Genomic DNA, 24,157 nt, shown 5'->3' with positions numbered 1-24,157 from the left:
ACTCGTTGAAAATTGCCACCATAATTGAAATATTTCTGTAAATCAAAAGAAAAAAAAATACATCAATCGATAACATTCTAACACTCTATAATATTCTACCTTAAACTCTCAATTTAAAAAAAAATAAATATGCTTTATCATTTTTTTTTAATACTAAGTAAGTTTAAGAGTCTTCTCCACAAGAAAAAACCTTTTCTAATAAGGACTGTACAGTGTTTATTTATTTTTTTAATATATATTTCTTATGTCATTCAAATATTTTTTAAATTTATTCTATTCTAATTTTCTTCAGCTAGTTTTTTATTTCTCTATTTAAATATTGTTTATTCTCAGTTAACTGAATTTTATGTGGCCATTAAACAGTTTGGCCAGTTTTCAGTAGTGTTAAAGGGAGGAATATTGACATTGATATTATATATTGCCCTTGTTATATATACATAAATGTATCGATTTGTTAAATTACAATGAGTCTATTACATAAAATACAATTTTAAACTTCCTACATTAAATAACCATATTTCAAAAAAAATTACTTAATTGACTCTGATGTCAATTAAGTTTTGATCTAAGAAAATCATTGAAAAGTCATTTCCTCTTTTTTTGTGAGTTTTGTGAGACCAATAAAATATTATGCATATTTGTAGTTTAATTACTTTAAATTATATGTAAGCACGTACACATAAATATGGTTAGTTATTAATGGATAATTAATATGCGAACAACACAGGCGTTGATTTACATTGTGAAATTAGTGAAAATTGTTGATGTAATATTATGTTCTGTATTGAATTTAAGAATGACTTCATAATATAATATACTTTATGATATTGACATATTACAACAGAGATGGAGGACATTTGAGAGAAGGGAATATGAAAGTTTAGACATTTACAGGGCTTGTGAGATCCTGTCATTGGTTAGATTAAGTGAATTTTACACGCTATGTAACGTTCAGCATTTTGCCACTGTCCGAACATCCGTATTTCTTCGATTCTTCCGTGTGATGATTTTTGTGAAGTTAGAAAGTTGAAACCTTAATTGATGGGCATGAGATTCATCTGACTGAATTATTTCACTGCCAACGCCTAAAAAATACTTTGGAAAAATTTGTATTATACTTTTTCTTGTACTGGTTGGTTTTATCTACCATATTTTCTCTGTGTCCGAATTTTGAAGAGTAATTATAATTTACATTAATTTAAAACACCTACCGTATGACTTTGCTTTTTCAAACATAACAAAATTCTAAATACGATTTTGTCATAAAAAACTTATCCATTAAAGCGTACGTATTTTATTTTATTTTTATTTAATAAGGAAAAACAACAGTTGTTATATAAGATTACAAAATATAAAAAATAGTACATACATCCAGTTAAAGTTTTTCACAAATATTACGAGAGAACATGTTACACAGTAAAGAGAAAAATAATATATATAAGACATGAGAAAAAAAAGAGCTCGTAAGAAGAATGGGGGATGAGGAAATAGATGAAGGAGTAGAGGAGAGGGATTTTCATAATATAGTTGACCAATTAAAAATATTGATATTATAATAAAATAAACATAATTAAAGGAACATAAACTTATTACACACTGACAAATGTTTTATTTTACAGTGTTTTAAAATTTTTTTTTTGAAGTCACAAAATTTTGTATTTAAAATATCTAAATGGGGACAAAGTAAATTAAATTTGGAGCAGCTACGATAAATGAACGAGTTTTGAACATATTTTTTTTTGGGCAATGAATTATAAAAAAAATATCCAAGCCTTTTTCAAACGCAAAACGCTGTGAAAATTAATTCACTGCTACGTGGTACGAGCGAGCTCCCGGCAGGAGCTGGCAGCCGACAGAAATGCTTTGAGGATCTTTGTGGACACCATATGTTCCAACTAAGGAGCAGATATGGAATAATGCAGTTAGGCAATCGATGCGCCATAATCAGTCGTGTTCGCTATATATATATACCTATTCCTATTAATTGTCTGACGTCTTCCGGATTCTATCTCACCGACATTTATGGCCAAAAGAAGCAGGAAAGCGACGCGCACACGCGGAAATACTGTTCTGTCCGTGCGCGTTCTCGCGAGGACTATACAGCCGCGCGCGGTGGTAGAGGTAAGCTATTGTCCCGCAAAGACAGCCGTCCCGTTTATCTCTAGGACAATGTTTAGGTCTATTGCCTTGTTCTACGAATTTCTTTTCACACTACGACAATAAGTCCGATGCTGAGATAAGATAATATTGCCGTGTCTTAGGGTGAACCCTTCTTTATAAATAATGTGCATTCATTTATTTACAATTTAAAGATGTTTGCTTAAATCAGTTTCATACTTATACATGTAAATAAAGGGTACACGGCAAAAACGGGCTCATTTACAAATAAATCATTCCATATTAAATCAACATGGGGTATAAACCTTACCACCTTAGAATTTGATGAAATTTGGTATGAAGGTTGTCCTCATAGAGATTAAGAAAAATGCCTTTTTTTCAAATATCTCAAACGGTTTCAAAATAAGGACAATCTAAATTTTCCCAAAATCCGCCTAAAAAACGTAACCAACATATTTTGAAATATATCATAGCTTTCCTTAGCTTTTTTCCTAACTCAGCTAGAGAGATGGGAGTGGTGTCATTTTACTCAGTTTAAATGTTCTTTCATATCAATTCCCAGTGTCAGCTGACCTGCTATCGTATCGTAGACAGTGCAGAAACAGAATCACTCATTTTCTGTGTGTAAACAATATTGATTACCAAAACTCCTAAATTACTGATAACAAATTATTGCTTACGTGAGCGGATATCAGCCATATCGATTAAATCGCTGACAGCCAAGGAAGTGAAACACAAAATCAAGTTTCCACTAGGTATCAATGTGAACACTGGACAATATATAAGGAGCAATACAATCAATTCAATTATTTAACTTCCGTTATTTTTCAATCTTTTAGTACAATTTATAAAACAAGGAGCCACATTTTATGAGATTTTAATGTTACATTCAATTAAATTTATTAATGATAAAGTAATATATGGTATAAATATCTAAAAGTTCAATTAGTTTGTTTTCGCCATGTACCCATCATACTCGGATGTGCGTACCAACGCAAATGAGTCACAGGAATGTATTGTATTAAACTTCTTCCATCATAATTGATTGTTTACCGTATTTGATAATCAATGAAATCAGGAACCAGACGACATATATAAAAAGTATCTCTGCTCATTTCCTAGCTGAACAAAAGAATAATAAATAAATTTTAATAACTGACGTTTAGACGATTGGCTCAAATTTAAATAAATACAGTTGTAACATAATACAATGACTTCGCCATCTTTTCCGCTTCACATGGGCCGTTAGGAGGTAAGAGAGTTTTTGATTGACAATCGCACACAATAAAAGACATTATTCTGATAATATTTTATTGAAACAATGACGTCTAGACTACTAACTATTAATATTATTCACTTCATACGTAACCTTTACTAATATTATCAACGATAAAGTGTGTTTGTTTGAGTTTTCTTCACTTCACAGCGGAGCGACCAATCCTCTTGATTTTTTTCGCATAAAGATGAAAAGTGACATAAGCTACTTTTCATCTAAAAAAAAAACCCCTCTGGAAAATTCTTAGTTAGAAAATGCATTCTTCTTTCATATCGCAACAAAGCAACTGATTGACGAGGTTTTTTGCATATGCATAGCCGGAAAGCTGACAAGTGTCACAAGCTACTTTTCACGCCGAAAAAATGTCGCTCCCTTGAAAAAATTCTTAGCGGAAAAATGAATTACATAATTTTGCAACAGAATACCCATGCTACGTCGCCATAGACTAACGGATCGTCATTTTTTATAGTTGAAAAATCGACAATCGATACAGGCTACTTTTTACCTCGAAAAAATAAATCGTTCTATCGGCAAAATTTTCATTGTTAAATGACTATACTTATTTATTTTTCCGCTGGTAAAAGCTAAATAATACTACTCAAAATAGAGATGATGCTTCATGGAACGATAGTTTTAAATTATGTTCCGAAAAATGAGCGTTTGCGTCGTCGGGTTAAATCGGGCTTTGGTCCCGTGGCTAGACTCTTGGACTCGGACTTACCTAAAACTATTTATTTTTCACTGATAAATGTAGCACTATTTTTCTAGAGCTCGCGAAGCCGGGCTCGTTACACATACTGTTCAATTATTATTGTTACATTGGACTTACCATAAACAAAAAAATATGTTTCATTCATCAATCATTTTTACTGATTCGAGTTTTTTTTCGAAATTTGATAATTCATAACGATGTAAAAAAAACTAAAACTTTAGAAACCATATATGGCTTGGAATACGGTAAAGGGTAAATAAAGATTTTAAAATTTGTTTTCTAAAAATGTTATTTCTGCAAGATGTTCTATATCAGTATTCAATTATAAATTATTTCCGATAAAATCAGCCTCAGTTATTCGTTCACTACTATTTTACTTTCACACAACCTTCGAATACTTACAAACTGAATAATAAATAATCATTCTGATGTTATTATTCATAGCAATATCCTGTCATCGTCGCTGGTTATTGACTAATTTATTTCCTGTGATACGCATTCTTAATGAATTAAATAGTAATGTTGTTACAGATCCAAATACATGTATCGAAATTAGTTGCATATGCATATTCACAACACGCAATTCTTATCCAAAAATTGATTTTAAATACACAACAGTCCCGTTTAACCGAATTCCGTTTAACCAAATTTCGGATCAGTCGAATCACCGAAATACTTTTTGTATTACCTTTGATGCAAAAAGAAGTTCTTCTCATATGAAGCAAAATAAAATATCACATGTTTTTACTTCTCGATTAAATTTTGTATCCAGGAATGTTTTTGTGTTTTTAGAAATGTAATATTTTTATTTATTCTGTGCCGTACATTTTCGCTATGTACATATTTTCCGGTTCCGGAAACCTCGTCGCTAACACCAAATTCGCTGTAACGGGACTGTTGTGTATTACATTATTAAAATAATTTATATGAAATCAATTTTTAAAATAAAACTAACTAAAGAAAACAATGAGAAGTAAAAAACGAATGATTATAAAAAAATGCTAATTCCAAACTAATTACTATTTGTACAAACTTTTTTGACAGGTATACAACTAAAAATAAACGATTTTTTTGGCAAAATTATTTGCACTTCTGTGTGTATAATAGAACCAGAACCCTAGACGAGTGTTTTCGACTCGATGGCTGCTCTCAGGTAAAAATCCTAAAAATGAAAATCAAGTGGTGATAAGTCCGCCTCGTAATGTAGTGGTTGGTGCATTCGCCTACCATAGGTCTTAGGTTCGATTTCTGGTAGGACGGACGTGAATTATTGGTTATAAACGTAGTTTCACACTGCAATATTTCATTGTTTCTGAACTGGCACCTGAAGCGTAAGTCTGATCTTACCTTCTTATAACAAATGATCGAAATAAGCTGCATTTAGTTTACTAATGCAGTGCCCTATGCACTATTGGATGTGGAAAGAGCAACGATGATAGAAAGAAAGATAATATACGCATTGTTATTTATGTACAGTAGTTTTAACTTTTTATATTGTTTGTGTTTCAAGTGAAAATTTATTTTGCTATTTTTAATTATTTGTTATGAATACATGAGACCATTTTTTTTTACATATACCTGTTTTACAGATACTTAGTTTATACTGATTAGCATGCTAATAATTTTTCTATTCTCCAGCTCTCAACTGTGTATTTACAGCTAAACTTAAAATTATATATATATTTTTAAATATATTTATTTTTAATGTTATCTTACTAGGTATATTGATTTATTTAAATATTCTACAATATTTATGTTTATTTTGTGATCTTTATGTATACATGTATTTTTAAAATATGTTTTTTCCTAGGTATATGTATTTTAATATGCCAAATGCCATAATATTTTATACCTAATTTCATGTCTTTTCTTCATGTACCATACTTGTAAAAGCCCTCCGGACGTTTATGAGAATTAAATAAATATATAATTACACTTTATGTTGCATGTAAAGTTTGTATTTTTTCAGCTGGTCAATACCAATTTCGTGTTTTTTTTCCAGTTAACTCCGTGACCCTGACTCTAAAACTACTTTTTCGTATTTTTTAACACTCCAATATGAGTACGGAGTACCTATCGTGTAAGTATGTTTTTGTTTGCATACAAATGCATTTTATTTTTATGCACGTCCAATGACGTGTAATTAAGTAGACACGTTACAAGCGCGTAATACATGGCATTTTTATTCGTGGATAACTGCCTTATGTGCCTTCATTCTCTATTGTTATTTTTCTTTTAAAAAATGGTGGTCCGTGGCGTCAGTGTTATCTGGAAATTTTATCAAATTATATATTAATTATTTTATGTCAAATTTTCTTTTTTCTTTAAATCGTAAAAAACATTGGTTATTTTGTTATATAAGCTCCTCATGTCACTGCGACCTGTGTAAATTTATTGTGACGGGTCCCCGTAGGTAGTTCTCTCCCTCCAAGTCCAGGTCTTTCAAGGGCCTGGCTACTGAGTGGGGAATGCAATATTAAATTAGCTTTTACTATATGAAGCTTTTAGTTTGGGGTTTAAAAAGTCAATAGGGTCGCAGTGAGTCACATCTTGCTGGATTTATGTGATTCTATAAAATGCTGCGAACGCCCAGTTGCATTCCACCGGCAACACTACTGACTAGTCTAACTCGTTAGCGTCCACGTCGTGAACCCTGGGGCAACGGGATCACACTCATAACGGTGTGATTACAGCAGATAACGAGAGGATGAAAGGCGAGTTTCTGGAGCCTCCGAACTAGAACCATCCACCTAAGGGAAGGTAACACCGACACAAAAATCCACCAGAGAAGGCAATGGGAAACCACTCTGGTCATCTTTTCCCAGGAATCACTACGGCGAATACATCCAATACGCAGTTTATCCTGGCTGCGGAATATAAGAGTAGCGCAGGACCAAAATGCTTTCGCTGTAGTGATCGCCAACGTCGGGGGGACCTGACAAGGCACCGCAAGAAGAAGAAGTATAAAAATAACGTGTCCACTTGTATGTCATCATAAGCAACTTAAATTACAATTTTAAAATTACGTAATTATCGTTAGGAATACTTTGTTACAAATGTAACTTTTTTCAAATAATGAAGATACGAATCGGTATATTATTTGTAGAAATGAACTGCTTTACTAAATTTCGTACGTATACATTATTAATGAATGCAATATGCAGTATAGTTCTTAAAATTCAAAATTAGATTTAAAACAATGAGATCTATAAATCGATCTTAGAACAAAGCCGCATGTGCTTTTCTTCAACTTGACATGAGAGCCGCTTATATTTTTTTGAACACTTTATCTCACAACCTGATAAGTACAAAAATATAGAATTTGATACTTACGTATGTTAGCTATGTGTATTTTATTTTTTTAAGCCTGTAATATAAAGCCTTTATATAATCGTTTAAAGATCAAATATAAATTAAAGTCAATGTCGATTTTCTGCACATCTTCTGCACATCGTTATTCTACGCTCACGACAAAATGTTCTAGTAAAGTTAGGAAGAAAAAACGTGTTGTGTCTTAAAAACTGTTTTTAATTGACATGTTTTATTTCTAACAAAAATTTGAGACCATATTTGATCCCTTTAGATCAAGGTGATGGTTCACTTAGTCTGCTTTTGCAAGGAGAACTAGATTTATCTTGTTTTGGTATTACAAAATATCAAGAATGGAAATGGTTCAACACCTTAATTCTAAAATACACCTGCAGATATTTTAGCCATAGAATAAATAATTGTACTCAAAGTAGCATTGAAATAATATTTACACAAATTTGTGGTGTAGATTTATTTAGATTTAATCGTTAATAATAAGGATAGTTATTAAAATAATCAATTTTTTCACTAATTTAAGAGTAAACATGATATTTTTAAGGTTATCATTAGTCAGTTCTAAAGCAATGTTTTAAATTTCCGTATTAAAATTTTCCATAGCAAAACGTTTTGATTGCAAAAAAATCATTTGAAATAAAAGCTTTAAATTTTAATTATCTAATCGTAATAGTAAAGAAAAATGAAATGATTTTTTCTTCTTGGTAATTTTAATAATTAAAATACATATTTTTTATCCAAATTTAAAAAAAAACAAATGCATGACCAAAATGAATGAATTTAGAACATGAACGCCATTTTATTATATTTGGAACGTTTTAGAAAGGCGAAAAAATTTACAACTCGACTCTCATAAAATTTTTCTCTAATTGTGATACTGGAAAAATAATGATACAAGTTTGCTGATTTTTTTTATTTATCTCCTTAGCAATTTCTCCTAGTTGAAGTATAAATATATAATCGTAAAAGGTGTTAAATGTATTAATAAGTACCTGATCGTATATGCATGTTATGCAGAGGTATGATGAATGGCCGCTTTTACTCTGAGGACACACTTAAATTCTGCAATGATCACGCAACATGACTTGTTGGTATTAGGTAGGTACCTGACTATTATACGCAAGACATAAATACATTATGCATTCCTATAGGAAATTATTTAAGCGAGATCAAGTGCCGTAATGTGCTCTGGGCAAGGTTTTCTCTCAATGTCGGAAATCGGAACGAATATTCCATTCAAAGAAAATTCAAGCTTGCTCTAATATTTATTATAATTATTACAGCAATTCCTTAAAGACGTATTTTAGAGTTTTAACCCTTTATTCGATATTTTTTATTGGGATTCCACTAGTATTTTTAAATTTATTTTTGGAATAATAACAAACTACTAGCAACATTCAAATACACATATAATTCTAAAGAAAAAATAACCCAACAATGTTTGATCATGTCCAAATGCTTGTAGACTGGCTGGATTTCCTCCCTAGGGAGTTGTTCATATTTAAATTTATTTCAACAGAGAGGGAAAATTTTTGAGAAGGGGATATGGAAGTCTAGCAAAAATTTTCCCTCTCTGTTGAAATAACTTTAAATATGAACAACTCCCTAGGGAGGAAATCCAGCCAGTCTACAAGCATTTGAACATAATCAAAGATTGTTGAATTACTACCTGGTAAAAGAAGAAGTATAAAAATTGGAAAATTGTTTTCAGGCGTTGCCTAGTAGGTGATTTGGTTCAGCCGGATGAATCTCACCCACGTGATAAAGGTTTCAGCTCTTTTACTTCACAAAAGTCAACAGATGGAGGATTTGAGGAAATGTGGATATTCAAACATGGGCAGAATGGTGAATGTTACACGGTGTGTAAAGTGGCCACTTAAACCAGCCAATGACAGGTCATAAGCCCTGTAAATGCCTAGACTTCCATATCCCCTTCTCAAAAATTTTCCCTCTCTGTTGAAATAAATTTAAAAAATAACTCAGTCAGTAATTTTGTAAAACTGTCCACAGAATCCCAGTAACAAAAAATATACATATATAATATAATAGTTTTTAATAAATAAAGAAAAAAATATTATTGCATAAAACACACTGAGAAAGAAACTTAAAAATATAAACAAAATTCAAGAAAATGGTATGTACCATAAAAATTATAATAGTATTCATTTTTAAGCTTAAAAACAATACAAGCAACGTAGTCAGGCATTATACAGGTTTTTTTTATAATCCCGTCAATATTATAATACATATCAACGAATTAAACTGAGGTATAATAAATCGTGATTAGAATTGTTTGTACCTAGATTCTTCTAAAAAAATAATGTCCAGTCTTTGAAGTTAACGCGGTTGTATGAAATAATTTTCACAGGCGCAAAATAGCGTTATATACACTGGACCCGTATTACAATGGTAAGTGAAAATTTATCTTCAATTTTATCTACAAAGTAAAACTAAGTTTTCTGTATGAAAAGCATGAATTGTGTATATTTTTTTCTAATAATTTTCATTTACAGGTAACCGACGAAGATACATTTAATTTTCATACAAATATACACATTTTAGTACATAAATATCGCTTTTACTTTATACCGTCTAGATATGTGTACTGATGAAAGAAGCGTTTGCAATCGCAGCCCTGGGCGATAATAATGTTATTTTGTTTATTTTATTGGGTAAACAAACAGTATACACACAAATGTTGTCAATCTCTTTGTATATTAGTGAAGGACACTCATGCACACACCAATTTTTAAAATTTTAATTGTGTTAAATATAACAAATGTCACAAATCAAATCATGGCACAAATCCAAAGTTTTCTTTTTTGGGTTAAGTATGCAGAAATGTTCCTGGGCATATTTTTTACCGGCACACTTCATTAAAATATTACTGTGACCTTAAAAAGCAAATAACCGACATACGACAGTATCAAAAGGTCAAAGCTGTACGAGGCAATAGCTGAGCAAGAGATTCTTAAAAAACTAATACGACTCATTAAGATGACAATGTCTAAAACATAATGCTTGATAAAGGTTTAAAACAGCAAAACAGATCCATTCCAGACGTACAACGGTCTAAGACAAGGTGATGCACTGGCATGAGAGATACAAGAGTAGAAACAACAGAAACTATTTTTAAAAAGACCACTTGGATATTGGCCTATGCACATAACCTAGACTTAATTTGCAAAACTCTTCCGGGATTAAAAGATAATTTCTTAAAGCTAGAGATGGCTGCAAGTGACATGAGTCTTAAAATAAATACATTTAAGACTAAACATGTGTTAACAAGAAAGTGTGAAAGAGCTGAAAAGATGATATTAGTATTTGAAAGAAAAATATTAAATAAGATATTTGGTGCTGTCAACCAAAACAAAACGTGAAGGAGACGGTTTAGTCGTAAATTAGAGGCACTATATGGTGAACTCTGCATTGCACATTTCATAAAAATAAGAAGATTACAATGGTTGGTCTATGTGTATAGAATGAATTATAATCGTACCTCAAAAACAATATTTATACCTCCCCGGAAGGCAAACAAAGCAGAAGCAAACCAAAATTAAGATGGCTGGATAATGTGAAAAGTGACATTAGAGCAATTGGTCTGACAAACTGAAGGAAAGCTGCAGGGTGCAGGGAGGAATGGAGACAGATTCTGGAGGAGGTCAGAGCCTACAATGGCCTGGGGCGCCGCGCCACTAATGATGAATATTTGGACTTTGGGAATGTCACGTTTTTTATACGTATTGATAATTTTTTGATATGTTATACTTCGGTTTTTTCGTTGGCAGCACCGGTCTGAACTTTTTAATCGATCGAACTGTCAACCTTTTGTTTACCAAATTTTAGGTTATGTAGTTTTGACATAACCATTAAGTGGAGGAGTTAATTTTCGAATAATATATTGGGTTTCCATTTTTCGGTAATGGAAAGCTAATAAATGGATCGTTTCGAAAACTAAATAAATTTCTCACTAGAATCTCTCCTATAATCTCATCATTTTGATTACTCATCAAAATGAAGATATCCACTCACATTTTTCTCAACTGTATTCCTAATGCAATAACTTGTTTTAATAAATTGTGCTGTCGCAATTTACTGTCGAAAATATCTTTGGATATTTTACCGTTTATAATCATACCCATTTTAATGTTCGTTGCTTCTTTTTCCTTATACTTAACAATTGGGGTGTTCCTCGGCACAGCGGCCTCTTTATATTTACTTTACAAACGGCTCTGGTTAGTGAGACCCAGGTAAGTTTCCAACTGTTATCATTCATCTTTGTTTCTTCCTTTTCGAATACAAAACTGATAAAAGATTTCAAAATCTGAAAGTTAAATAAAACCTGCAACAATTTCCCAGAATTTTTCTATTTTTTTGGCCATCTGTGTGCTGGGAAGTTATTTTATATCGCCTCAAAATTGTTAAATCGTTTTGAAACATTAATCATTTATGTTAGGCATCTAAAAAAAAACTAAAAAAATATTTTACAGTTTATTTGCAATTTCTGTGTAGAATGCACTTGGTTTCATATCATTATTATTAGACAGTTGATTATTGATTACGATTTGATTTATTTTTTAGATCTTCTTTGTTTTTTATATATATTTTTGGGTATTTTTTCTCCCTTTAAATTTCCAAACCACCACAGCACGCCTTTGTGAATTTTGTTGATAATATCAGAGCCTTCCATCTCCATGATGTGTTTTATAGCTACGTGTCCTGGGGTACAAGTTCAATAACTTCCATATTTATTTCAGTTCTGTTGATACTCAAGACAACCCACTATCGGGTCGTAACACTCTCTTTTATCAAATTCTTTACTTCATTTACCATTTTCTGATTCACTTAAAAATAATGTTATTTCAGTAATATTTTTAAATCTGTATTTTTTCCAGGTCCACATTTTTCATAGTATGGATGATATCCTCAGTAATTTGGCTGACTTTGGTATTTAATATATTTGTTATAATGCTCCTTGAAATATTGCCAGAAGAAAACTTTGTTCTTGTGGCTATGACATTTGGAAGTGTCGGATGCCTCTACAAATCCAAAATGAAAGCACAAAAAACTCTTCTTCCTTTTAACAAATCTTCATATATCAATGGAGATATTGATGCCAATGAGGATGCCATGAACCTTATTAGGTGAGTAATGTCCATAAAATATTAACATTTATTTTCAATTATATATTTTATTCTGGCGCAGAACAGGGTCAAGTGGTGGTGACCATGCTCCACATAAGGAGTGAAAATGAAATAAATAATTTGTTTTTATAAAGTGGCTTTTGAATTCTATAATGTATTTAAAAAATATATTTATCTAATAAAACAATACAAAAACCACACATCAAGTTTAACAAATTACAACAGAGATGGCAGAACCATTTTAGAGATGGAAATATAGAAGTCTAGGCATTTACAGGGCTTATGACCTGTTATTGGCTAGTTTAAGTGGCCACTTTACGCACTGTGTAACATTCACCATTTTGCTTATGTTTGAACATCCATATTTCTTCAATGCTTCCATGTGTTGATTTTAGTGAAGTTAAAGAGCTGACACCTTCATTGTAGTGAAGAGATTCATGTGATTGAATTATTTCACATACCTACTAGGCAACGCCTGAAAACAATTTTCCAATTTTTAAACTTCTTGAACCAGTTGGTTTTATCACATTATTTTGAGTTCGTTCAAATGTTTGTAGACCAAAAACTGGATTTCACCCCCTACGGAGCTATTAATATTAACAAATTACAACAGGGATGGAGAACATTTTAGAGAAAAGCAAGCTCAAAATATCGTAATAACACATTAAATCAAAATTAAAGGAATTCTTGTTTCTCACAAAAAAATTGCTCTTGTGCAGGGTGAGGGACTAAATAGTTTGACTTATTTATGCACACCTAGGGTTACCAGGGGCTGAAATAGAAGAGCCTGGTCTTTGGTTTTTTAATGTTTGTTTTCCAGAAATTTCGGTGTAAAATTCTTCACATATTTGAAATTGTTTTGGGTTGATAATGTTGCTCTTATTGACTCAACTGACAATATGTTTCTTTCCTTTCCACATTTGTCTTGTGTGTACAAAAAAGTACTGGCAAATCTTCAGTAATTTGGAAAATCGAGTGCTGTTATTGCACACAATGAAGAAAATTACCTTATAATATTATAAATCAAACATTGATTTGAGTCTACTGAAGTACTGAACACTTTATTTTATTTTTACAAAGATAAAAAATATAAAAACAAAAAGCTCGTGACAATTGTTTCGCCTTGTTAGGGCATTTTCAAACAAATGTGAAGATTAGATGGATTGAATGTCCTCATATAGTTATATAATTCAAGGTACTTAAGTAGATAATAAAAATAATCTTATGAACTATAGCATGTACATTAATCATAATTGAGGGAAAAACCAATAGTTAAGTTAGTTAAGTTAAACCAAAAATTGACACGAAATTTTTGTTTTTAAATTTTTTATATTTGTAAAAATAAAATAAAGTGTTCAGTAGACTCAAATCAGTGTTTGATTTCAAATATTTTAAGTTATAATATGAAGTTCTACAAAATAAACACCAAATCAATTAATAAGAAAACGACCCATTGCTTTTCAGCTATTTCTTCTTAAAAATCAGTTTGCTTCGTGTTAAAAAAAGTTTTCAATGGGCATGACAAAAAACCATATCTAATGAAATCTAGGCAGAGTCCAGTCTAAGCTCTTAAAATTCGGTCAAGACCTGACTCCGGTCAGATGGTAACCTTATGCACAACAACATGCAAAAAATGTTCATACAAGATTCATAATAATTAAGATCTCTGAATTCCTAAAACTGTAACAGTTATTCCTTAATTGGATATATGACAGCGGATCTTTCATTTTAGGATATAAATTTTATTTTAATATGACGTTAAACGTGTGGTTCATTGTTTTCAGTTTACAAAATGACCAACCATACTTTTGCAGACATTGCCAGGCTAATGTGCCCAATAACAAAAACCACTCCATATGGTATGTTTTTAGTACATTTTTTACTAATATTATTATGATTTATGATTAAACAAACGTTATTTCCTTTTTCAGGTTGGATTGCTGCATTGGACCAGAAAATGAAACATTATTTATATGTGGAAATTTCTTTGGAATGTTGGCTTTATTCTATGGCTCTAATTTGACACTAACAACTATATGTCATCCATTTATATTTTACTATCCATATATTAAGTTTTTATTGCCCGATGACTGTAGTGATGTATATTTTTCCTCCACGTAAGAACATGTTATATTTTGTCATAATTTAAATGCACTGACTCTGTCATCTGTATTATTAAGGTGGTTCTTAAACAAACCACTGCATGATTGTATATTGTTTTCCTTAAACTTTTTTGTGCTTTTACTGCAATAACCTGCAAGTTTATAGGCAGGTGAGAAAGGATGCAAAGATTTTGTATAATAATTTCTTATTTGATATTATCAGGTTACTGTTGTTAAATGTCGTTTCTTCTTTTAATTTGGTATTTTCTATTTTTTTCTAGCAATGCAGTGTCTTTTGTAAGCGCTATATACTGTATGATTATTGCAACTAAGATGTTGTGGTTTCTCCTGAAAACATTATTCTTTAAATTAGGATGCTCAGGTATATTAACTCCGAAATTCATTTTATTAATGAACGAGTTTTATCATTTGATATAATAAATATTATTTTGAATGTCTAATGTATTTATTTATATTTTATTACAATGACTGGATCCTATAAATAGATGGTATATAAATATTGTCATGATTAGAATGTTATAATACCCTAGCATGACTTTATTAACATTCACATTATTTAAAAACTATAAGTATTTGGGATCAACAGTCGAAAGTGCGTCATCTTATATTACAAATATTATACATGTTTTCTTTAAATATTATATACTGCTTTTATTTATTGAATGGTTGGTTAACTTGTAGAACTACGTATTATTTATAAAATAAAAACATCCAGGGTTTTTTTTTTCTATTTGCGTTTTTTATCGTTTCGTGTGATGGCTAGATTGCCTTTTATTTTACTATACAGTATTAAACTTGCAAAACAATAAGGCCGTCAAGCGAAGAGATATAAAATACAAGTAAAACAAAAGCAATTGTGGGATTTTATTTTGTAAATATTATATATATAAAAATATGTACTGGTTTACAACTTATGATTATAACTTGATACTTATTTTTATTTTTAATCTTCACATATTAAGAATTTTATTTTTTTATCTGCCTAAACCTAGCTTCAAGCCATTCTCATTTTACATAAATAAAAAATAAATTCATAAATTTTGGTTTCCAAATAACTTTACATAAAATATGTCTGTATGCATACTTATGTATACATACTTATGTTTTTCCAATGAATAAGATTTACGAAATAAAAAAATTATTGAGTATTTAAAAAAACTGAATAAAAAATATACATCTTTATGCTCTTCTACCATACTAATGTGTATTTTTACCAGTTCAAATTAATATTATTTATGTGCATATACAGTTTGATAGATTTATAAACAATTTTATCATTGAACTTATTTTGCAGGAATCAATTGGAGACTATCATATTTTTCACCAACTCAAAATGGCCTGCAACTCTTCACATTCAAGATTGCATAATATCAAGATTGTTAATAAAAGTAATTACTTTATTTTAATACGCTACGTAATTACACGAAAATAAGACATAACAAAATCAAGGACAGAGTTAAGGTAGACAGGAATGAAGAGAAAAAAATGTCTGTTTTTTCAATACTCACAGATGACAGTACCGTAGAATGCCTATTCAAATTTAAGCATATATCTTCACCAAACATTATGTAATCATATGCATAACTTCTAGTTATTTACACGTATTATATGCAATATGATGGTGATGGTAGGAGTACCCACAATAGAATTTTTGTCTTTTAATATGACTTGTAAAACACATATGTATTTTATTATATCTTAGGGTAATTACATCTGGGTTAATTCCCTACTACTACCACCATTACGCCATTTCTCCCGTAGGGATAGACAGAGAGAATGGACCGTCACACGTCTATTCTAGCATGCATTTCTAGCTTCTTCCACATTCTTACATCTTATCATATATGCCCTTCGGTTCTGCGTGATTGTGACATGACCAGACTCAAGATTTTGGTTTATCTGATCATGCCACGTATTCCTTGGTCGTCCTCGTCCCACGTTACCGTTCATTCTCGCCAGTACTTCAAAATCAACATTTTTTAGTTACCCACTAAAAACACATATTTGTGTCTTCCTCTATGAATGCTACGAATAGGCATGTCGTGATTCATTCAAATAATATTTTGATGATTTGAATGTATGACTTGTCTATTTGTAGTATTCATTGACTAATTCGTAAATACTGATTTTAAAGTTACCTAGTTATAATAATCATCCCTCGATATTATACAATGCAATCTCGCAAAGTAACAATTGCATAATTGAAAAACAAATAATGAATATGTACACATAATACCTATCAATTTAATATTTTTAATTTTGATCAAAATTTAAATATAGTGTATGCATTACATAAGATTTGAATATGAAATTATGTAAGTTAATCAAAGGATCATATTGTTTAAAGGATAATTTAATATTTTATTTATGATGCTTTGTGATGTTTTGTATTTATTTATTTATTATGTAACATTATGTATTGTATGTTTAATAAGGAATACTTTTTATGTCCATTACTTTATACGTAGGTGCCTATGTAACAAATTTATGCACAGTAAAAAAATAGTTTTATTTAAATATATGATCTTAAGCAATAATATTATAATCTCACTTAATTCAATATTATAAATAGTTTTTAGATCTGAAAATTTACAGTTTATAATAAATGTAATAATGCTATTGGCATAATTTTTATATGCATAATCTGATCTACTAGTAATATTATGCCTTGCATTTTGGTAAACATATTCCTATGAATTTATATAAAAGCATAACTGTCCTTTATATATTATGCTTCTAGAAAAAATGTGGCTGTTAAAAATAAGTATTTAAAATAATTTAATTTGTGATAAAATTTATTTGTTTGTAGTGGCTTATTTTATAGACACTGTATAATTTACTCTACATGTATTATATTATATTACCAACAAACTTATCTATCTTCTCATAGATTTACCAATAGTCTTTTATGGAAATAAAACATTTTTAATTGAAAATACTCTCATTATTAGTTCCAGTATGTATGTTTTTATTATATATTTTTCTGGGATCCAAAAAAAAAAGTTTACCATTAGAACTTGTACATCCCCTTGGGTAGATAGGAAGAAATTGCTTTAAGGTAATATGCCCGCCCTTATGCATATGTATGTAAAATGTATATGTTTATAATGTGTTTAAATAATTTCTTGCATCAAAGTACCCTTTATTCAAAAAATATTATATATTTGTTTTTAGCAAATTAAAAATCACAATATTAGAGTTTTCTGTAGTCTCATAACATATTTGAATGAATGTGAAATAATAAATATTAATATAAAAATTACAAAATTGAACTATTTATAAAATGAAAATATAATCATTTGGATGTTTTGAAGAAAACGATGTGTTAGTTTCTCAAAAATCTAATTGTCTCGGGATAAAATCAGGTATCACTTGTTGCACTTTTGCTCTCCACCTTTCTTTCCTAGCCTCATGTTGTCTTTCAATCGAGTTAATTTTTGGTAACATTTGCCAGTAGCCTATAGTTCGCCATTTTATTCGGCTGAAAAAGTAAGATATTCGTTTAATAAATAATCGATTTATAACCTTACATATTTTGGTATGTTAATAATTTATTTGTATTCTGTGATCAACCATTTAGTAAAAAATTTACTGATGAATAATAATAACACTTCATTGATGTTGAAATTCCTGAAAATAATATGTTTTCTCTAGATTACATTATTTATTTTTCTCATTTAATTTACTATACTTAATTATTACTGTGGACAGTTTAAACTGTTTTGAAATTGAGTCTTTTCTTTATTGTTTTCATAAATATGATCAAATAACAAAAATCATACCTTTTTGGGTTGAGGAGAATTTCGAAAAACGCATAGACCAATATAGTCATATAAAACTAAATGCTTATTTTAATCAAAGTTTACCTATTATAATTCTGGACTGCGGTCTCCCACTGGCGTCTCCTAATAATTTTCCATACTGTAACATTTGATCTCCATTGAAAAAATAATCTTTCTGTAACTCTAAGATCAAACCAGTCCTCAGCAACTTGTCTTTTATTAACCATAACTTTATGTTCCTAGACAGATCAATGTTTTAAACTTTATTGACATGCTTCAATTAAATTATGTTTTTTTTTATTTCACTTTATTTCAGATCAAACTTACCATTTTCCATTGATCAAAGGTCAATTTCAAAATTTTTGTTTGATATAAATTATCAGATATAAAATTTCTCTGATTTTTTATGTAATGAGTGTAATTTTTCCACCCCTCAAAATGGTTTTTCAAAAGTTTGTGCAGATGATAAGAAATTGATTTGACAAAATCATCATTAAGTTTAATAATATACAATTTCCACGCATTCAAACCATATTTATCCATAATTTTTCTCTCATAGTGCAAATCAGCCATCACAGACAAAGCTCTCATTTTATCTCGGAATTCCTTTTTCCTGATACATATCAATTGCTCTTGCCTGCGTTTCTCTTTAAATTCATTGATTCTCTTATTTTTCTCTTCTTGATCCATTTGTTGGCGAGCTAATTCCATCTGCAATTTTATTGAAAATCAATATTTTTTATAAAGCTTAGTAGTATCTACAAAACATCTCGTACAATTCAAGTAAAACATTAATATATTCTTAGAAAAGCATTATAAATGCAGTAAAACCCTAATTATCCGGATTTATGAGAACCAGATTTTATTGCTTTTGAAATAATACAGCAAATTGGAGTCACATTAAAAACTTACTTAAACATGTCCAGCCAAGCTGATTGCACAATTCAAATCAATTAAAAACGTCTCCTTTACTTTTTATTTCTTCATAAATAGAGTATCACTGCACATGTTCAATATTTCACCACATATGCTTAGAGGCAATTCATAAAAACTCAACATCAGATTATAACATTATGTCTTTTTCTTTACTTTATTTATTTATTTTATTTTTATTACCAAAATTAAATCTAATGAAGCTTTTCCTGATTTATTTCATGATACTCTTTAGAGTTCCAAGACTAAGATTATCTAGCATCAGTTTACTGATTCTAGAAAATATTATCTTCGTGTAACAAATGATTTACCTGTTCTTTATGTTTTTCCTTTTCTAATTCTATTTGCCGTCTCCTTTCTTGTACTGTTGCTCGTTTTTCTTCTCTTTCTCTTGCTCTCTGCTCCATTTTTTGTAAGAATTTTGGGACTTTCATGCAAGTTAATTCAAAATATTTATCTGCGAATAAAAGTAATCTTCGTAAATTTTCATCAGAACAAGTAAGTAAATAAGGTATTTAAAACATAAATATTAAAACAGTAACATAAAATAAAAGTAAATGAAACATTAAATCTAAACTTGCAGCTGCATATTATTATTCTTAATTCACTCTTTTAAAGCAAAGTAAAAATATCACAAAATGTAAATATACTTGTGTTTTCACATTTTTTTTATTTGCTAGTTTACAGTCTAGATTGTCTATTCATTTCTTTAAAATTGAATTATTTAACTTGCCTGTTTCTTCCAGTGCTTCATTATCACTCATGAGGCATTTCAATTTGGGTTTGATTTGCCTGTCACACTTGTGCAAAGTTTTACATACCTCTGCCGCAACTTCATTAGATAAACTTGCATTTTCTACAATCTTTTTGAATTTTAATTCTTCGATAATACGTTCCTGTTGTTCTAATTTGGTTTTTTGGAGTGCTATAATATTTTTTTGACTCTGATATCTACAAAAAATTATTGACAATGTCGTATTTGTTGTAATATAAGCAGTATTGAATAAAATGGGCATTAATAGTAGATATACCTGTGCTGAAAACTTTGACCACAAGTAATTTTTGTATGTTTTTCACTATTTGATGACTTTGAATTTTTTGTGGATGATGAGGAATTTGAAATGCTGTCAACTTGAGACAATTTTTGGCTGTTTTTAGAATTCAATTCATTTTTCTTCTTGATTATATTTTGAAGAAAAGCTTCTATTTTATCATGTTTTGTTAGATTTTCCCTTAAATACTGGCTTTTTTTTGTGAATTCCTGCCATAAATCAAAATATTTACGCAAAATAATGTTTTGATTTCTTTTCAGTTCTGGTGATTTTTGTTCATTTTTGTTTATGAATGCAATCATCACAGACTCAAGGTTTATAAAATCTGGCTTCATGTTCTTCAATTGTTCTATAAAATTCTGATCAGTATTATTTTGATCCATATTTTTAAAACTAAAGCATATTTAACAAACAGTGAAATCTGCTGTTTTTAATTACGTAGTTTAAATGGCCATGTAACCACTTCCAATCAGTAATAACAACCTATAAATATTCCTAACCTCCTACTTAGGGCTGATTCTAACTTGTTAAATCAATATTAATTTTGTCGCCTAGTAACTATTAACTTTAGTAACCAATAATGTATTATTGTTTAATCAATAATCACAACCAGAGATAATATAGGACTATTACTAATTATCACAACATAGGTATCCCACATACTAAATGTATGAATAATGTAAAATATTGTTCATTCTTGTAGTTTTATATTGACCAGACCACCAGACCAATAATATCGGAAAGTAAAAAGATTTGAATAATAAAACTGATCAGAATAATCATTAGTCCAAGCCTAATTTTTCCAACTTTCTATGAACAAAATTAATTTGTATCTTGGAAATAAGTTTTTTTATTCAGTTATATAGGTAGGTTAATAAAAATTAATAATAAAAAAGATTGAATACAAGACAAAAATAGTTACTTGGCGGAACTGCATTTGACTTATTATGATTCAAATTAATAATAAGAACCTGGGTAAATAATAATAAACATAGCTAGGTATACTTTTATTATCAAACAATTATAACCATTGTAATCGAATTTTGTAGTCTGCAATCAACTGTAGTAAAAAAAATGAGTAAATTTAAATTATGTTTGGTAAATCTGAAAATATAAGTAAATATATTATGACATAAAGAAAGTTGTGAAAGTAATAAATATAAGGTAGGTATATAGAAATCTGAAATCTTGAGCTTCTTCTTACCTTCATGTAACAAAAAAAATTAAGATACGCTGCGATTAGTGTACCAATACAGTGCCCTATGCACCATTAGGTGCGAAAAGATGATGATGATATAGAAATGTAGTAATTGTTTTCATGGAGGTGTGGGGCACAGCAAGGTTATTTGATCCCTTTAAATTAAGACGCACAATTATTGTGTCTTATTATTTTTTACTTCTTTAAGCTGCTTTATTGCTTATATGCAAATCTGAAAAATAAAAGCTTGATATCCTGTTTTTTCCGTTCCGATTTTCAAAAACAATCGATCTACTTGAATGAGAACATCACTAACACAAATATATGGTAATTTATTTTTATATATCTATGGTTGCGTTGTTTATTTTCGAATTTGACATTGACAGTTCGGTTCATAGACAAAATATTCCCTCAGATACAATATCTTGTGCCCATACTACTCGCGTCATAAGAGATAAGAGTATTATAATAATAATAAATTTGTGGATTCGCTTCTCTTCTAGGCCGCGTGTCGTGGAGTTAGTGTATATATTTACTAATTTTTCTATTCCGAGCAACAATTTCACAGAAAAAATGAAGAATCAAAAGACTTTGTTGAAAAAAAGTCGGCCTAGCTCCAAACCAGCATCTTTAACATTCGCTCCCATTAAAGAAGTGGTGAGCTGATTCATTTTACATGAAATATCCATTGATTGTATTTTGGTTTCAGCCTATTTCAATTAGTTATTTATTTATTTTACAGCAAAATGCGCTCTCAATTTTAAATTCAAGTGATACTCATCGAAGCAAATTTAGTGACAGAGATTTTTGTAAAGTGAATTTCAAAAAAAGTAGAGAACTATCTCACATGTCCAACCTTCATTACTGCACCCTTATCAAGAATGCAATATTAAAACAACAGTGGCATCATGTTGTCAAACTTTTAATAGCTTATATAGATGAACCAAAGTCGGACAGGCAAACTTGTGGGATCATTTACAAAGTAAGTTAATTTATAAATCTGTTGAGACAATAAAGTGGACTATTGAAAATGTGGTAAAACATGTAGTAATTATGACTCGTTTTATTCAATTCACTTGAGATTAATTAGTCTATTTTTTATCGTTTCTAATTATATATATTTTTTTTTTTTTCAGTATACACTTATCTATATGCTCAATGATCCACTCGCACAGTCACTGGGCATTCTAAATGAATTTCTTCAATTGGCTTTATCTTGCCAAACACAAACTAATAGAAAAGAATTCCTTCAACTTCTAATGAGGATACAAACGTCTGAACCCAGAAATGAAAATGTCGAAACATGAAATATGTTTTCCATGTCAGAAACCAATATTTTTTTCAAAGTACATGCTGCTGTTCTGTCCCCAAGAACTCGCAAATCTCCTTGTGAATGTACATGTTACATACATGATTGTTGTCACCAGCATGGAGAATTTTGATGTTATTTTTTATGTTTAAAATTATTAATTTTATACAAAATGTTTTTTTTTTAAAATAATTTTACTATTGCCAAAATTAACAGGAAATTAAATTAATATCCATTAAAAAAAAGATAATCTTTGATTATATTTATTTTTATTAAACTTGTTTTTTCTCAAGTCAATTCTGTGCATAATATTGCAGTCAAAATAAATCATGTTTTTTTCAAAAATCTTTTTATTATTATCTGATTTACAATGTCGGTGTATAAAAGTTAATATCTCAATACGTATAAAATTGTAGAATAGTTTAACAAAAATAATTCACTTTACTCATACAATAACAAAATAAACAACTAAGACGCTTAGGAAAATACTACATTCAGTTCTCATAAAATCCATTAATATTTACAAATTCAGTAAGGCACATAGCCCATATCATCGGTGATACTACAATATCGCGTAACCTGTTTTTTTTTACAAAAATGTTTTTCTGCCGTCAATTTGTTATCAGGACTAAGAGCCGTTAGTTTTAAATTCGTGCTTTTTTTACTCTAAATAATGATAGTTTTTTTAACACTAGTGGTATTTTTGGTTGGTTAAAATTGTAAGTAATATGTAATATAATAATAGAACGCTTTTTACGTTCCCCTGACAAAAAAATCTATTGATAGTTATGCGGTATTGCAGTATCACTGATATATAAAAAATAGTAATACCTATATGAAGTCAATTTAGTAAACTTTCACTTTTATTATGTTGCTTTTCTCTGGTACATAATTTAGACTCGTGACATAATATTGCGGGGTAATTACTACAACTAGGTAACTTAAAAATCAGCATTTGTGGGTTACCCACTAAAAACACATTTTTAATCCCCCTCCATGAATGCTTCAAATAGACAAGTCATGCATTCAAATCATTATAACGTCAGGTTTTTGGCACAAGTTGGTAACTACATTTTAGTTATGATACTTTTAAAGTCCCAAATTAACAATTCAAATAAAACTGGAAGCTGAATATTACAAAATATTAATTTTTGTATTTTTAATACATAAACTATTAACTTTTCAA

The 24,157-nt window shown here is 29.7% G+C and overlaps 3 protein-coding genes across 3 annotated transcripts; 2 read left to right on the top strand and 1 right to left on the bottom strand.

Moving 5' to 3' along the window:
• The first annotated feature begins 11,243 nt into the window (after nt 1-11,243).
• Nucleotides 11,244-17,633, top strand: GABPI (zinc finger DHHC-type palmitoyltransferase GABPI). The gene is made up of 6 exons (XM_088234186.1): nt 11,244-11,680; nt 12,326-12,574; nt 14,359-14,433; nt 14,506-14,691; nt 14,958-15,058; nt 15,992-17,633. Exons 1-6 carry the CDS (start codon nt 11,445-11,447, stop codon nt 16,063-16,065), a joined length of 921 nt encoding a protein of 306 aa, XP_088090312.1. The 5' UTR covers nt 11,244-11,444; the 3' UTR covers nt 16,066-17,633.
• On the bottom strand, nt 16,813-22,054 carry LOC148276479 (uncharacterized). Its single transcript, XM_088234182.1, has 6 exons — nt 20,444-22,054; nt 20,146-20,363; nt 19,724-19,869; nt 18,807-19,190; nt 18,564-18,718; nt 16,813-18,178 (listed from the first exon to the last, which is right to left on the bottom strand). The coding sequence occupies exons 1-6, from the start codon at nt 20,845-20,847 to the stop codon at nt 18,031-18,033; spliced, it is 1,455 nt and encodes a 484-aa protein (XP_088090308.1). The 5' UTR covers nt 20,848-22,054; the 3' UTR covers nt 16,813-18,030.
• Nucleotides 22,038-23,316, top strand: LOC148276478 (uncharacterized). Its single transcript, XM_088234187.1, has 3 exons — nt 22,038-22,319; nt 22,405-22,644; nt 22,799-23,316. The coding sequence occupies exons 1-3, from the start codon at nt 22,236-22,238 to the stop codon at nt 22,967-22,969; spliced, it is 495 nt and encodes a 164-aa protein (XP_088090313.1). The 5' UTR covers nt 22,038-22,235; the 3' UTR covers nt 22,970-23,316.
• Nucleotides 23,317-24,157: the final 841 nt, after the last annotated feature.

Source organism: Micrasema longulum, unplaced genomic scaffold (assembly GCF_059751315.1).
Source record: "Micrasema longulum isolate JH-2025_06_02 unplaced genomic scaffold, ASM5975131v1 h1tg001212l, whole genome shotgun sequence".
NCBI lineage: Eukaryota > Metazoa > Arthropoda > Insecta > Trichoptera > Brachycentridae > Micrasema > Micrasema longulum.
Note: the sequence above shows the minus strand (reverse complement) of the source record. Positions and strands in the feature narration are given on the sequence as shown.